General features: G+C 38.6%; 1 protein-coding gene across 1 annotated transcript in view; it reads left to right on the top strand.

Moving 5' to 3' along the window:
- Positions 1 to 15959, top strand: part of LOC136259447 (uncharacterized) — an 84249-nt gene that overhangs the window by 17000 nt on the left and 51290 nt on the right. Inside the window, exons 10-11 of the mRNA XM_066052931.1 lie at positions 631 to 732; positions 1747 to 1848. Of these exons, the coding sequence (XP_065909003.1) occupies positions 631 to 732; positions 1747 to 1848 (204 nt within the window). The remainder of the gene's footprint in view (positions 1 to 630; positions 733 to 1746; positions 1849 to 15959) is intronic.

Genomic DNA, 15959 nt, shown 5'->3' with positions numbered 1-15959 from the left:
AGTCACATGCATGCAATAATGAAATACTGAACCACTTAAAAGATAAAAGACTATTTGAGACTGAAACATTGATATAACTGGTTTAATGTAAATGGTTTACTTAACTATCATTATTGGCCAAAGACGGGGAATATAATGGGCAAGTCTCAAAAACATAATAAGTAATTTTTTGAGCACTGCTTAAAAGTGTAATGTTCTATTTTATGAGTGTATAGCCTCATGAGAGACAAAAACTAACTTCGTTCCAGAGTAGGGTGGTCAGTTTTATGATTGTTGTGCAATACTGCAGTTGTGAGACACCTCAATCAGTGAATTAGGCTATACACAATTAAATAGTGACAGAGTATATATTAATTTCTGTAATGATGTAAAAGTACAACTTATCTTCACGAAGCGAGAAAGACAATAGGACACAATTGTGACAATATCAAGTTATCTAGTAAGTTACCTTGAGTATTCTTTATGATGGAATTGCTGGAAAAAGCATTTGTTTCTGTATTCCTCACAATCAATATCATTGACATGCACCATATAATGAATTTAGGAACACTGCACATCAAACTTTGCCTATCTTGCTGTGAAAATGTTGGATTTTAATTACATTGTTATCCAATGTTTATACTGCTGTAGAAATCAGGTGAAATCCCTCTGCACAAAGCAATAGAAAATGGTCACACAAAAATAGTAAAATTGTTATTGTCAAAAGGAGCTGATGTTAATAGCATAAATAAAGTGAGTGCTCACACATACTAGATTACAATGTTGTGTGTTGCATTCTTACCATTACATGTACGTATATTGTAAGAACATGCGACTGAGCCTGAAAAAATGAGGCAAGTGGGCATTTGCGTACAGTAAATTTTTCATGGCTCATAACTATTAAATGTTTAATAAGTGCAGAAAATTGCATGGCCATGCCATAGCATGCTGACACAAAAAATAAAAAGACCAAACCCACAATCGTAAGCAACTATCTCAGTGAAAATCCATCTAGTTCGCACAACTTCCAAATTTCTTTTTATTTTCTCAGCATTATCTACATAGTCCAAAGGAATGGTTGACCAAAATTTCAGTTGATTATGGTGAGTAGTTTTGGAATTACAGTGTTAAAAAGTAGAAAAGCAAAGAAATCAATTTGTACAGTAACCATGATAAAAATAAACTACAGATGCTTACATTAACAGTCATAACTTCTGTTTGGATTAGTCTACAAAGTTGGGATTTGGTGTACAGTATTCACCATGTATTGACAGATCAGCCAAGGTATAGTTTTAGCCCTGCAGTCACTTGTGCATAGGTGTATGAAGGAAGTTTTATTGAAGAAACGGTGAAAATTTTGTTTATGTCTACCGCATAGTAAACAAACGCATGTGACACGCAAACCATTGGGGCTACTGAGATGGTCACATTAATTTGTGTGCTGAAGTATAATGACGCATGAATTATGTTTTGTGTGCTATCAAAATTCCTTCAGCCGTTGTGCAACTTTTACCAAAAGCATTAAATTTAATTCCAAAATTCAATTCGGTGAATATTCAAACTCTACTACTCAAGTGTGGCTACTATTGAAAGTGTAGTGTTAAACCAAGAAAATATGGTATGGTATTCTGTCACTGAACTTTGATCTAATATGTGATGAGGTGTATTTGATGTCCACATGTCCTGTTTTCGCAGGCCTGGTCACATTATGTATATGTACTATATCTGCATAGTTTGGGTTATTACAATACACTGATAATATTATAGTCATCAGATGACTCTCCGTTACACACAGCAGTAAAACGTGGTCGTACACAAGTAGCACTACTACTATTATCAAGAGGAGCTGATGTGAACTGTGTCAACAGAGTGAGAATTTACAATAATTTAAGTATTAGTCAATAATTGTTTGTAAGTATTGATATACCTTCTGTTTGTGGAAATGTTTTATTGTCTACATACTTACTACCGTGGATGAAATTATAAGTCTATTAAAGTTTAGCATTGATTGGACTCAGAGGTTGCAAAAAAAAGTGAAATAATGTAGTTTTATACAGTGGCGTAGCTACACTGGGGCCTACTGGGGCCTGTGCCCCACCGTCAGCTTTCCAGGCCCTACCGTCAGTAAATGTTGTAATTAAGTCACGTGATTCGACGTGCAATCTCACAACGCTATATCACGCAGCTTTTTATATGAAAATCATCACTGCAAGTACAATTTCTTGTTATTTCGCTATTACTAACATCAGCGGACAAAGAAAGTTAAAATTCCATTTATGCTCTCTATCACGTGATGATGAGTTAAAAAGTGAGCGAGTTGGAGGGAAGGTGTCAGTAAAATGAGGCTGTACGCATCGTGATTATATCAAGTCAAGGTGATAACGTACTACTCTATGACAGGTTTTGAGTGAGGTGTCTTGATAGAACACGTGCAAGAGGTTTAATAAATGAAGTATTCCTTTTAATACCCACTGCAAAAGGTTGTGAATAGTGAGCTGATCATAGTGATTGGAGATTGGACATATGATACTAAGGAGACTGTCGAGGTGATAAGGCATGTGCTACTGTGCATTCCTTTTCCTGCCCGCTATCTCCGACACTGCAGTGCCAATGTGTGATATGTTGCTAGCCGATTAAAAGTTGGATCAAGAATTAATCCATGAGAGCTGTGGAAGAAGAAATTAGGTAAAATTGCATGCTGATCGAGCAATGGCGTAGGTTGTAGTGTCAATTAGCTGCAGAAACAGCAGTGTAGCAGTATATTTAGCTAGCTAGGCACAACCATGCACTTTAATAAGATTTCTGTAAGAGTCCACAGTGAGATAGACTCATATGTCATATATTTATAATTTCGTGGGCGGACTTGATGCGAAGGTCTGACCCACCTATGCCCCACCATCACTAAACGTCTAGCTACGCCACTGGTTTTATATACACATTAAACAGCCAACTTTGGCACCTATATACTAGTAAGCTTTTGCTGAGTATTTAGTTGTTTTCATGGCATCTGGAGTGATTGCATAGCATCTGTAGTAAAAGAAGTAGCTTGTACAATTTCTCTACAGCTTGCACTGGTGCTCACTTTGAAGTGGAGAGTGTGTAGTAGTTGTAACATGGATACGAGTGATTTGCACAGCACAAGTGCGAGTGAGTATATTTCAGGCAAGCCACATGAATTGACATGAATTGTCATTATTAAAATTTTTACCATTAACCTACCATCACAGCCATTTCTTGGCCTCCACCTTGGATTTCACATCTTTTTTCACCATAGCCTTTTTGAGGGCCGCACACTTTTTTACAGCTTGGCTGTTTTGGATTAGATTTCATTTCTTTTTGTATTTGTATACGGGACTTTTTTAAACCCATCTTATTTTCATTACCACAGGAAGAAGAAAAGATGAAGTAGATTTACTTTAAATATTTTATCAGTAAATGTACAAATTATATATAATACATATATTGATTACAGAAATCTCCATGGAGGTTTCTTTGTAACTGAACACTCTACAAGGTGACTTCTTCTAGATGTTCTCTCTACAGGGTGAATTGTTTGTAGCTGAACGATCTACAAGGTAATTTCTTCTAGCTGATCTCTATACAGGGTGATTTGTTTGTAGCTGAACTCTCTACAAGGTAACTTCCTCTAACTGATCTTTCTACAGGGTGATTTGTTTCTAGCTGAACTATCTACAAGGTAATTTCTTCTAGCTGATCTCTCTACAGGGTGATTATTTGTAGCTGAATTCTGTACAGGTTATTTGTTTGCAGCTGAGCTCTTTACAAAATGGTTTCTTTGTAGCTGAACTCTCTACAAGGTAACTTTTCTAGCTGATGTCTCTACAAGGTCACTAGTTTGTAGCTGAACTCTCTACATGGTGGTTCTTTGTAACTAAACTTTCTACAAGGTGACTTCTTCTAGCTGATCTTTCTACAGGGAGATTTGTTTGTAGCTGAACTCCCTACAGGTGATTTGTTTGAAGCTGAACTCTCTAAATGATGGTTTCTTTGTAGCTGAACTCTCTACAAGGTAACTTCTTCTAGCTGATCTCTCTACAGGGTGATGTGTTTGTAGCTGAACTATCTACAAGATAACTTCTTCTAGCTGATCTCTCTGCAGGGTGATTTGTTTGTAGCTGAATTCTGTATAGGTGATTTTCTTGCAGCTGAGCTCTTCACAGAATGGTTTCTTTGTAGCTGAACTCTCTATAAGGTAACTTCTTCTAGCTGATGTCTCTAGTTTGTAGCTGAATTCTCTACATTATATTGTGGTTTCTTTGTAACTGAACTCTCTACAAGGTAACTTCTTCTAGCTGATCTCTCTACAGGGTGATTTGTTTGTAGCTGAATTCTGTACAGGTGATTTGTTTGCAGCTGAGCTCTTTACAGAATGGTTTCTTTGTAGCTGAACTCTCTACAAGGTAACTTTTTCTAGCTGATGTCTCTACAAGGTCACTAGTTTGTAGCTGATCTCTCTACAGGGTGATTTGTTTGTAGCTGAATTCTGTATAGGTGATTTTTTTGCAGCTAAGCTCTTTACAGAATGGTTTCTTTGTAGCTGAACTCTCTATAAGGTAACTTCTTCTAGCTGATGTCTCTAGTTTGTAGCTGAATTCTCTACATTGCACTGTAAATTCTAATGGGTACAAATGACCCAATTTGTTTGGTTGTTTTACCTGCAATTTAAATGACTAATTTTTTGGTAGTAATGACCCAAGGATGTACTTGGTTATTTTAACTTTGTAAGATATAGTTATATTACCCAGATGCCCTGAAGTCTCTTCAAACTCTAGAAATAACCTTGTCATCATGGTTATTTTAACCATCTGTGGTAAAATTAACTCAAATCATAAAATATTAATTTTGTTTATTAGTTGGTTTGTTTACATTAATTAACCAATCAGTCATCATTAGTAATAACATGCATCAAGACACACGGTAGTGTGTCGTGAGGCCCAAGAAGCCGGCGCGCAACACCCGTGAGTTTATTGACAGGAAGAAAGAAAATGCAATTTTCGCACCTCCGTAACTCTGTGCTGCCTTGATGAAACAAGACGATTTTTGCTGTGGACACTCCCTCCAACTTCAGTACTCTACATTCCAAATTTGAGCGAAATCGCTTCTAGCGTTCTCAAGATATGCGACTTCAAAAATTGGCTTAGTTTCTTCGTTTTTTTTTCTTCTTCCTCTTCTTATTTTTCTTCCTCTTTTCGCACACTTACAAATACCGCTCTAAAACGCGAATGCAATATCTGATTGCCTTGAAATTTGGCACACAGAAGGGGGGTTTAAAGGTGCATCTCTGTACCAAATTTGGTTTTATGCTAAACAGGCAAAGAGTTATTAGCGATTATTCACGAAAAATAACACCAATATGTTGTCACGCCTACAGGGCAAACTGCTTACGAGAAGAAGTTGAAAATCGGTGGGTGAATAGGTTAACTATTGAACCTCAAACCTTTTGTGGTTTGAAAGAAATCGAGCTAAAAACCAGGAAGATACAACGAAAAAACCAACAGTGTGTAACAATTATGCAATCGAGATTAACTAATAAAAAAAAACACTACTCTCCATGCCCACCAGAAAAACCACTTAGGGTAATGCTTTGAAATTCACTGTACAGATGGAATAATCACCTTAGAAAGGATCCTCAATGGTGTAGAAGAATCAGACTTAAAGCCACGGAGTTATAACACGAAATCAAACTTGGTGTAGCAAGTGTGAGATCGGATATCGAGATACTTTAATAGAGCAGTCACCCTAATAGAGTAGTCACCCTGAAAAGAATTCAAAAGATCAGCTATAGAAACTAGTAACCTGTGTAGAGATAAGCTACAAACAATTCACCCTGTAGAGAGATCAGCTAGAAGAAGTTACCTTGTAGGGAGTTCAACAACGTAGTTCAGCTCCTTGTAGAGAGTTCAGCTACAAAGAAACCACCATGTAGAGAGTTCAGCTACAAATAAATCGCCCTGTAGAGGGATCAGCTAGAAGAAATTACCCTGTAAAGAGTTCAGCTACAAAGAAACCACCATGTAGAGAGTTCAGCTGCAAACAAATCACTTGTAGAGAGTTCAGCTACAAACAAATTATCCTGTAGAAAGGTCAGCTAGAAGAAGTCACCATGTGGAGAGTTCAGCTACTAAGTAGTAACCCTGTAGAGACATCAGCTAGAAGAAGTTACCTTGTAGAGAGTTCAGCTACAAACAAATCATTCTGTAAAGAGATCAGCTAGAAGAAGTTACCTTGTAGATAGTTCAGTTACAAAGAAACCATGCACCATGTATAGAGTTCTGTAATAAATATATGTATTACTAGTGGGGCAAAAAAAATTATTAATTTTCAACAAGTAGAATAGGGATCAAAGATTTGATTTTGAAAAAAACTGCGTAAACAAGAAGTAATAGGGATGATAATCCACAAAATTCTATGCATCATCAGTTCAAAGCAAGTTATTTGAATAGTGTACACTCAATTTGCGATTCCTATTTCAACATTTTAACAAAATTTAACCACAAGTTGAAATAGGAATCGCAAATTGAGTGTACACTATTCAAATAACTTGCTTTGAACTGATGATGCATAGAATTTTGTGGATTATCATCCCTATTACTTCTTGTTTACGCAGTTTTTTTCAAAATCAAATCTTTGATCCCTATTCTACTTGTTGAAAATTAATAATTTTTTTTGCCCCACTAGTTTCATGATTTTTTTCATGTCCATGCACATGGACTACTTCTTAAATATACGTTCAACAGTACATGATTGTTTAATAAAGAAACCCATTGTAATATCAACTGGCAATAAACAATTACATAAATAAGTTTAATAAACAATTAGTTAACAATACAGTTAACAATACAGTAAACAATACCACTTTCCTTTGACGAGTAGATAAATCCACTAGTGTGACCGTTTACTTCAACGAAGCGGTGCGAAATCTCAACAAGAGTAAAACACACGCTTGACAAAACGTGGTCAACTCCAATTAAAGTGCTGAGTATACGGAGTATCCCGCTTTTTATTTTTCAATCGCGTACGGAAGGGACACACCCCTTTTCAATTCGAAATTTACCAGTGTGTTCCAATAGCTTACAAGCCTTGTTATGTCGACTCTTAGCTGGTAAACAGCTGAAGAATATAATAGAAAGTATACACGAAAGGCGTACAGTAATAGTTTAAGTGACGAGGTGCGGGCCACACCCCCTTCACTGTCTCGTAATGAAGGAAGTCTAAAACCCGAGTTTCAGTGAACAATAGTTATGTTTAATGTTTAGTGTGATACAACTTGATGCATTTTAGTCCTGTGAGCTAAAGCAATGGAATTTTAAACAATTCTATATTATCATCTGTATGGCTTCTCGATCGAATGGCGTCTCGAAGAGTGATTCTTGCTCTATATCTCGCAATCGCATTAGAGAGGGAAGATTTTAATACCACACAGACCTGGGTACGAATGTTTTTTAAATACGCCATACGTTTTTAGGGCTGATATCTACTTCCTACGAGCTGTAGGCGCGCGACACAAGAAAGAAAGAAGAAAGAAGAAGATGGAGAATCTAACCATTTTCAAAATTTTAAAAAACACCTAAAACCATTTCCCTTACTTTTAATACTTGTTGGCTAGTGTTGTAAACACAAAAGAAAGGTCTAGAATGTTTTAGAAATAAAATCTAAAGCCCGGAAGGCTGCTTTTGGCGTGCGTTCTATTAGAGTGTTTTGAAAAATTTCTGCCTGATCCCTATTATGTACCACTACCGTGGTACATGATATATATCTAATCAAAAACAGCCAAGCTGTAAAAAAAGGTGCGGCCCCCAAAAAGGCCATGGTGAAAAAAGATGTGAAATCCAAGGTGGCGGCCAAGAAATGGCTGTGATGGTAGGTTAATGGTTACATTTTAATAACAACAATTCAGGTGAATTTGGTGCCAAGACCAAGCGGCACAAAATTCACCTGAATTCTCGTTATTAAAATGTAACCATTAACCTACCATCACAGCCATTTCTTGGCCGCCACCTTGGATTTCACATCTTTTTTCACCATGGCCTTTATGGGGGGGGGGGGGGGGGGTGCGTACCTTTTTTTACAGCTTGGCTGTTTTTGATTAGATATCACTTCTTTTTGTATTTGTATACTGCAAAGCCGGCCTATGGCTGGCTTTGGGGCTTTTTTAACCCATGTGTTTTTTTCTTTACTACAGGAAGAAAAAAAGAACTTAAAGAAGAATTTTAGTACTTCAATTATTTTTGATTTTATTAGTAATTATACAAATTATATACATATATTTATTACATGCCCATTATGCCCCACAGGATATTTTTTTGCAGCTGATCTCTCTACTGGGTGACTTGAAATGTAGCTGAACTATATACAGGATGATTTCTTTGTAGCTGAACTCTCTACAAAGTAACCTCTTCTAGCTGGTCTCTCTACAGGGTATTTTGTTTCTAGCTGTACTCTCTACAGATGATTTGTTTGCAGCTAAACTCTCTACATGGTGGTGTCTTTGTAGCCGAACTCTCTACATGATGGTTTCTTTGTAGCTGAACTCTCTATAAGGTGACTTCGTCTAGCTGAACTCTCTACAGGGTGATTTTTTTGTAGCTGAACTCTCTGCATGATGGTTTCTTTGTAGCTGAACTCTCCACAAGGTGACTTCGTCCAGCTGATCTCTCTACGGGGTGATTTGTTTGTAGCTGAACTCTCTACAGGTGATTTGTTTGCAGCTAAATTCTCTACATGGTGGTTTCTTTGTAGCTGAACTCCCTACATGATGGTTTCTTTGTAGCTGAACTCTCTACAAGGTAACTTCTTCTCTACAGGGTGATTTGTTGTAGTTGAATTCTCTACAAGGTGGTTTGTATGAGGCTGAACTCTCTACATGGCGGTTTCTTCGTAGCTGAACTCTCTACAGAGTGATTTGTTTGCAGCTGAACTCTCTACATGATGGTTTCTTTGTAACTGAACACTCTACAAGGTGACTTCTTCTAGCTGATATTTCTACAGGGTGAATTGTTGTAGCTGAACTATCTACAAGGTAACTTCTTCTAGCTGATCTCTATACAGGGTGATTTGTTTGTAGTTGAATTCTGTACAGGTGGTTTCTTTGTAGCTGAACTCTGTACATGATGGTTTCTTTGTAGCTGAACTCTTTACAAGGTGACTTCTTCTAGCTGAACTCTCTACGGGGTAATTTCTTTGTAGCTGAACTCTCTATATGATGGTTTCTTTGTAACTGAACTCTCTACAAGGTAACTTCTTCTAGCTGATCTTTCTACTGGGTGATTTGTTTGCAGCTGAACTCTCTACATGGTGGTTTCTTTGTTGCTGAACTCTCTACAAGGTGAATTCTTCTACCTGATCTCTCTACAGGGTAATTTGTTTGTAACTGAACTCTGTACAAGTGCGTTTTTGTGGGTGATCTCACTGCAGGTTGATTTGTTTGTAATCACTAAAGGGTGATTTTGCTTGTAGCTGAACTCCTTGCATTGTATCTAGTTTCTAGCTGATCTCTCTACAGGGTGATTTGTTTGTAGCTGATCTCTCTACAAGTTGATTTGTGTGTAGCTGATCTCTCTGCAGGTTGATTAATTTGCAGCCAATCTCTCTACAAGGTAATTTGTTTGTAGCTGAACTGTCTATAAAGTGATTTATTTGTAGCTGATCTCTCTGCAGGTTGATTTGTTTTAGCTGAACTCTCTACAGGGTGATTTACTTGTAGCTGAACTCCTTACATTGTGTGTAGTTTCTAGCTGATCTCTCTACAGGGTGATTTGTTTGTAGCTGATCTCTCTACAAGTTGATTTGTGTGTAGCTGATCTTTTTACAGGTTGATTTGTTTGTAGCCGATCTCTCTACAGGGTAATTTGTTTGTAGCTGAACTCTGTACAAGGTGCTTTTTTGTAGGTGATCTCACTGCAGGTTGATTTGTTTGTAGCTGAACTCACTAAAGGATGATTTGCTTGTAGCTTATATCTCTACAGGGTGATATTGTGTAGCTGACCTCTCTTCAGGGTGATTTGTTTCTAGCTGATCTCTCTGCAGGTTGATTTGTTTGTAGCCGATCTCTCTACAAGGTAATTTGTTTGTAGCTGAACTGTCTAAAAGGTGATTTGTTTGTAGCTGATCTCTCTGCAGGTTGATTTGTTTTAGCTGAACTCTGTACAGGGTGATTTATTTGTAGCTGAACTCCTTACATTGTGTGTAGTTTCTAGCTGATCTCTCTACAGGGTGATTTGTTTGTAGCTGATCTCTCTACAAGTTGATTTGTGTGTAGCTGATCTCTCTGCAGGTTGATTTGTTTTAGCTGAACTCTCTACAGGCTGATTTGTTTGTAGCCGATCTCTCTACAGGGTAATTTGTTTGTAGCTGAACTCTCTACAAGTTGATTTGTGTGTAGCTGATCTCTCTGCAGGTTGATTTGTTTGTAGCCGATCTCTCTACAGGGCAATTTGTTTGTAGCTGATCTCTCTTCAGGGTGATTTTTTTGTAGCTGACCTCTCTTCAGGGTGATTTGTTTCTGACTGAACTCTCTACAGGGTGATTTTTTGTAGCTGACCTCTCTTCAGGGTGATTTGTTTCTAGCTGATTGCTCTACAGGTTGATTTGTTTGTAGATGAACTCTCTACAGGGTGATTTGCTTGTAGCTGAACTCCTCAGGTTGATTTGTTTGTAGATGAACTCTCTACAGGGTGATTTGCTTGTAGCTGAACTCCTAACTTTGTGTCTAGTTTGCAGCTGATCTCTCTACAGGGTGATTTGTAGCTGATCTCTATACAATTTGATATGTGTGTAGCTGTTCTCTCTGCAGGGTGATTTGTTTGTAGCCGACCTCTCTACAAGGTAATTTGTTTGTAGCTGAACTATCTATAAGGTGATTTGTACGTAGCTGATCTCCCTGCAGATTGATTTGTTTTAGCTGAACTCTCTACAGGGTGATTTGTTTCTAGCTTATCTCTCTACAGGTTGATTTGTTTGTTGCTGATCACTCTAAAGTTTGATTTGTTTGTAGCTGAACTCTCTGTAAAGTGTTTTGTTTGTAGTTGATTTTTCTACAAGGTGATTTTTTGTAGCAGACCTCTCTTCAGGGTAATTTGTTTCTAGCTGATCGCTCTACAGGTTGGTTTGTTTGTAGCTGAACTCTCTACAGGGTGATTTGCTTGTAGCTGAACCCTTATGTTGTGTCTAGTTTCTAGCTGATCTCTCTACAGGGTGATTTGTTTGTAGCTGATCTCTCTACAAGTTGAATTGTGTGTAGCTGATCTCTCTGCAGGTTGATTTGTTTGTAGCCGATCTCTCTACAAGGTAATTTGTTTGTAGCTGAACTGTCTAAAAGGTGATTTGTTTGTAGCTGATCTCTCTGCAGGTTGATTTGTTTTAGCTGAACTCTGTACAGGGTGATTTATTTGTAGCTGAACTCCTTACATTGTGTGTAGTTTCTAGCTGATCTCTCTACAGGGTGATTTGTTTGTAGCTGATCTCTCTACAAGGTAATTTGTTTGTAGCTGAACTGTCTAAAAGGTGATTTGTTTGTAGCTGATCTCTCTGCAGGTTGATTTGTTTTAGCTGAACTCTGTACAGGGTGATTTATTTGTAGCTGAACTCCTTACATTGTGTGTAGTTTCTAGCTGATCTCTCTACAGGGTGATTTGTTTGTAGCTGATCTCTCTACAAGTTGATTTGTGTGTAGCTGATCTCTCTGCAGGTTGATTTGTTTTAGCTGAACTCTCTACAGGCTGATTTGTTTGTAGCCGATCTCTCTACAGGGTAATTTGTTTGTAGCTGAACTCTCTACAAGTTGATTTGTGTGTAGCTGATCTCTCTGCAGGTTGATTTGTTTGTAGCCGATCTCTCTACAGGGCAATTTGTTTGTAGCTGATCTCTCTACAGGGTGATTTTTTTGTAGCTGACCTCTCTTCAGGGTGATTTGTTTCTGACTGAACTCTCTACAGGGTGATTTTTTGTAGCTGACCTCTCTTCAGGGTGATTTGTTTCTAGCTGATTGCTCTACAGGTTGATTTGTTTGTAGATGAACTCTCTACAGGGTGATTTGCTTGTAGCTGAACTCCTCAGGTTGATTTGTTTGTAGATGAACTCTCTACAGGGTGATTTGCTTGTAGCTGAACTCCTAACTTTGTGTCTAGTTTGCAGCTGATCTCTCTACAGGGTGATTTGTAGCTGATCTCTATACAAGTTGATATGTGTGTAGCTGTTCTCTCTGCAGGGTGATTTGTTTGTAGCCGACCTCTCTACAAGGTAATTTGTTTGTAGCTGAACTATCTATAAGGTGATTTGTACGTAGCTGATCTCCCTGCAGATTGATTTGTTTTAGCTGAACTCTCTACAGGGTGATTTGTTTCTAGCTTATCTCTCTACAGGTTGATTTGTTTGTTGCTGATCGCTCTAAAGTTTGATTTGTTTGTAGCTGAACTCTCTGTAAAGTGTTTTGTTTGTAGTTGATTTTTCTACAAGGTGATTTTTTGTAGCAGACCTCTCTTCAGGGTAATTTGTTTCTAGCTGATCGCTCTACAGGTTGGTTTGTTTGTAGCTGAACTCTCTACAGGGTGATTTGCTTGTAGCTGAACTCCTTACGTTGTGTCTAGTTTCTAGCTGATCTCTCTACAGGGTGATTTGTTTGTAGCTGGTCTCTCTACAAGTTGAATTGTGTGTAGCTGATCTCTCTGCAGGTTGATTTGTTTGTAGCCGATCTCTCTACAAGGTAATTTGTTTGTAGCTGAACTGTCTATAAGGTGGTTTGTTTGTAGCTGATCTCTCTGCAGGTTGATTTGTTTTAGCTGAACTCTCTACAGGGTGATTTGTTTGTAGCTGAACTCCTTACATTGTGTGTAGTTTCTAGCTGATCTCTCTACAGGGTGATTTGTTTGTAGCTGATCTCTCTACAAGTTGATTTGTGTGTAGCTGATCTCTCTGCAGGTTGATTAGTTTGTAGCCGATCTCTCTACAGGTAATCTGTTTGTAGCTGAACTCTCTATAAGGTGATTTGTTTGTAGCTGATCTCTCTGCAGGTTGGTTTGTTTTAGTTGAACTCTCTACAGGGTGATTGCTTGTAGCTGAACTCCTTACATTGTGTCTAGTTTCCAGCTGATGTCTCTACAGGGTGATTTGTTTGTAGCTGAACTCTCTACAGGGTGATTTGTTTCTAGCTTATCTCTCTACAGGTAGATTTGTGTTGATTTGTTCATTGCTGATCGCTCTAAAGGTTGATTTGTTGCAGCTGAACACCCTGTAAAGTGTTTTGTTTGTAGCTGATCACTCTGAAGGGTAATTTGTTTGTAGCTGAACTCTCTCCACAGTGACTTGTGTGTAGCTGTATTCTGTGTAACTGAATTCTGTAGAGAGTGACTTAATTGTAGCTGAATTCTCTACACAGTGCATGTCTTGTTTGTGATGTAATAAAATTCTATAATGGAATAAATAAATTAGCCGAATGCTCTATTAGGGTGACTGTTCTATTAGAGTATCTCGATCTCGCATTTGCTACACGGAGTTGGCTTTCGAATCATAACTCAGTGGTTTGTAATCCGATTCTTCTGTACTACTGCAAGGACTTTCTATGAAGATTATTCCAGCTATACACCGATTTTCAGCTCATTGCTCTAAGCGGTTTGCCTAGTAGGCGTGAAAACTAATACTTTTTTATTCATAAAAATCGACCGCGTAATTGTGACACAGGTTGGGTTTTGTGTCATATCTCCATGGTCTTTATCTCGATTCGTTTCAAACCACCAAAAGGCACTCCTACTATGGTTACTCCATCTACATAGCAATTTTCAACTGATTCCATGAAGCGGTTTACGCTGTAGGCGTGACAACAAATCGATCTTGTTGTACGCGAATAATCGGTCATAACTCCTGAACCATTCATCGGATTTGTACCAAATTTGATGCTAGGATTCGTCGTTGGACTCCCTTTCTGTGTGCCAAATTTCAAGGCGATCGGAGTACGCGTTTGCGTATTATAGCAATTTTTGCAAGTGTGCGAAAAGACGAAGAAGAAGAAAAAAAAAACGAAGAAAAAAAACCAAACTTTGGCAGCTCGTATCTCGGAAATGGCTGGAACGATTTCCTTCAAATTTGGAAAGTAGACTCCCTTGGCTGGCGGGCAACTGTATAACAAATGTGGTTCCAATCAGATAAGTGATCACCGAGATACAAAGGTGTGAAAATGACGTTTTCGTTCTTCCTGTCAATATACTCACGGGTGTGGCGCGTCGGCTTCTTGGGCCGCATGACACACTACCGTGTGTCTTGATATGTGACTGGATTTTGGAACAACGATCCAAATCGCACATTAGAAGTTCCGAGATAAACGGTTTTAAAGAATTGAAGCCAGCATAACTCTCCAAGGATAGCAAGCACGCGTATGAAATTTACACAAAAGATGCATCAATCTGTTACCTTTCAAGCCACTTCCAGTACTTGTAGCTGCTTGTACAGTTTCCCGCCAAATAAGATAGAAAATCTGAGCAGTTGGACGAGCGAAGTAGTATCACGAGTGCTCACAAAGGGGTGGAGGCTGGGGGGTGGCGGGGAGGGCAAAAGATAGGCCTCAAAATGGAGGCAGACCACGATTGGAGTCCAGACACCAGATTACAGGGCTGTGCTGGGTCCTTAGTGGCTGATATGTAGCAAAATCTACAGAGAACACGTCTGGCCAACATTATAAGGCTGTCCACCAGTAAACCACTGACTCTTGCCAAGCCAGGTCCTTCACAAGGCCTGAAACCGCCATTTGAGCACTCCACACCACCCAGAAAAGACGTGTGTAAAAACCAGCCTCGTGTAGTTTGAGTAGTGCTGAGGGTCAAAACTTGTAGTACGATAGTGTAGCTATCCACTGGTGGTGTTAGTTTGATTTTGCCTGATGTGCGATTTGGATCGGTTCTGTAAAATCTGGTCACATATACTCACGGGTGTGGCGCGCCGGCTTCTTGGGCCGCACCTTTTTTTACAGCTAGGCTGTTTTTGATTAGATATCACTTCTTTTTGTATTTGTATACTGCAAAGCCGGCCTAAGGCTGGCTTTGGGGCTTTTTTAACCCATGTGTTTTTTTCTTTACTACAGGAAGAAGAAAAAAAATTAAAGAAGAATTTTAGTACTTCAATTATTTTTGATTTTATTAGTAATTATACAAATTATATACATCTATTTATTACATGCCCATTATTCCCAACAGGATATTTTTTGCAGCTGATCTCTCTACTGGGTGACTTGAAATGTAGCTGAACTATATACAGGATGGTTTCTTTGTAGCTGAACTCTCTACAAGGTAACCTCTTCTAGCTGGTCTCTCTACAGGGTATTTTGTTTCTAGCTGAACTCTCTACAGGTGATTTGTTTGCAGCTAAACTCTCTACATGGTGGTGTCTTTGTAGCCGAACTCTCTACATGATGGTTTCTTTGTAGCTGAACTCTCTATAAGGTGACGTCGTCTAGCTGAACTCTCTACAGGGTGATTTTTTTGTAGTTGAACTCTCTGCAGGGTGATTTGTTTGCAGCTGAACTCTCTACATGATGGTTTCTTTGTAGCTGAACTCTCTACAAAGTGACTTCGTCCAGCTGATCTCTCTACGGGGTGATTTGTTTCTAGCTGAACTCTCTACAGGTGATTTGTTTGCAGCTAAACTCTCTACATGGTGGTTTCTTTGTAGCTGAACTCCCTACATGATGGTTTCTTTGTAGCTGAACTCTCTACAAGGTAACTCCTTCTCTACAGGGTTATTTGTTGTAGTTGAATTCTCTACAAGGTGGTTTGTATGAGGCTGAACTCTCTACATGGCGGTTTCTTCGTAGCTGAACTCTCTACAGAGTGATTTGTTTGCAGCTGAACTCTCTACATGATGGTTTCTTTGTAACTGAACACTCTACAAGGTGACTTCTTCTAGCTGATCTGTCTACAGGGTGAATTGTTGTAGCTGAACTATCTACAAGGTAACTTCTTCTAGCTGATCTCTAT

This window comes from Dysidea avara, chromosome 6 (genome assembly GCF_963678975.1).
Source record: "Dysidea avara chromosome 6, odDysAvar1.4, whole genome shotgun sequence".
In the NCBI taxonomy this organism is placed as follows: Eukaryota; Metazoa; Porifera; class Demospongiae; order Dictyoceratida; family Dysideidae; genus Dysidea; species Dysidea avara.
Note: the sequence above shows the minus strand (reverse complement) of the source record. Positions and strands in the feature narration are given on the sequence as shown.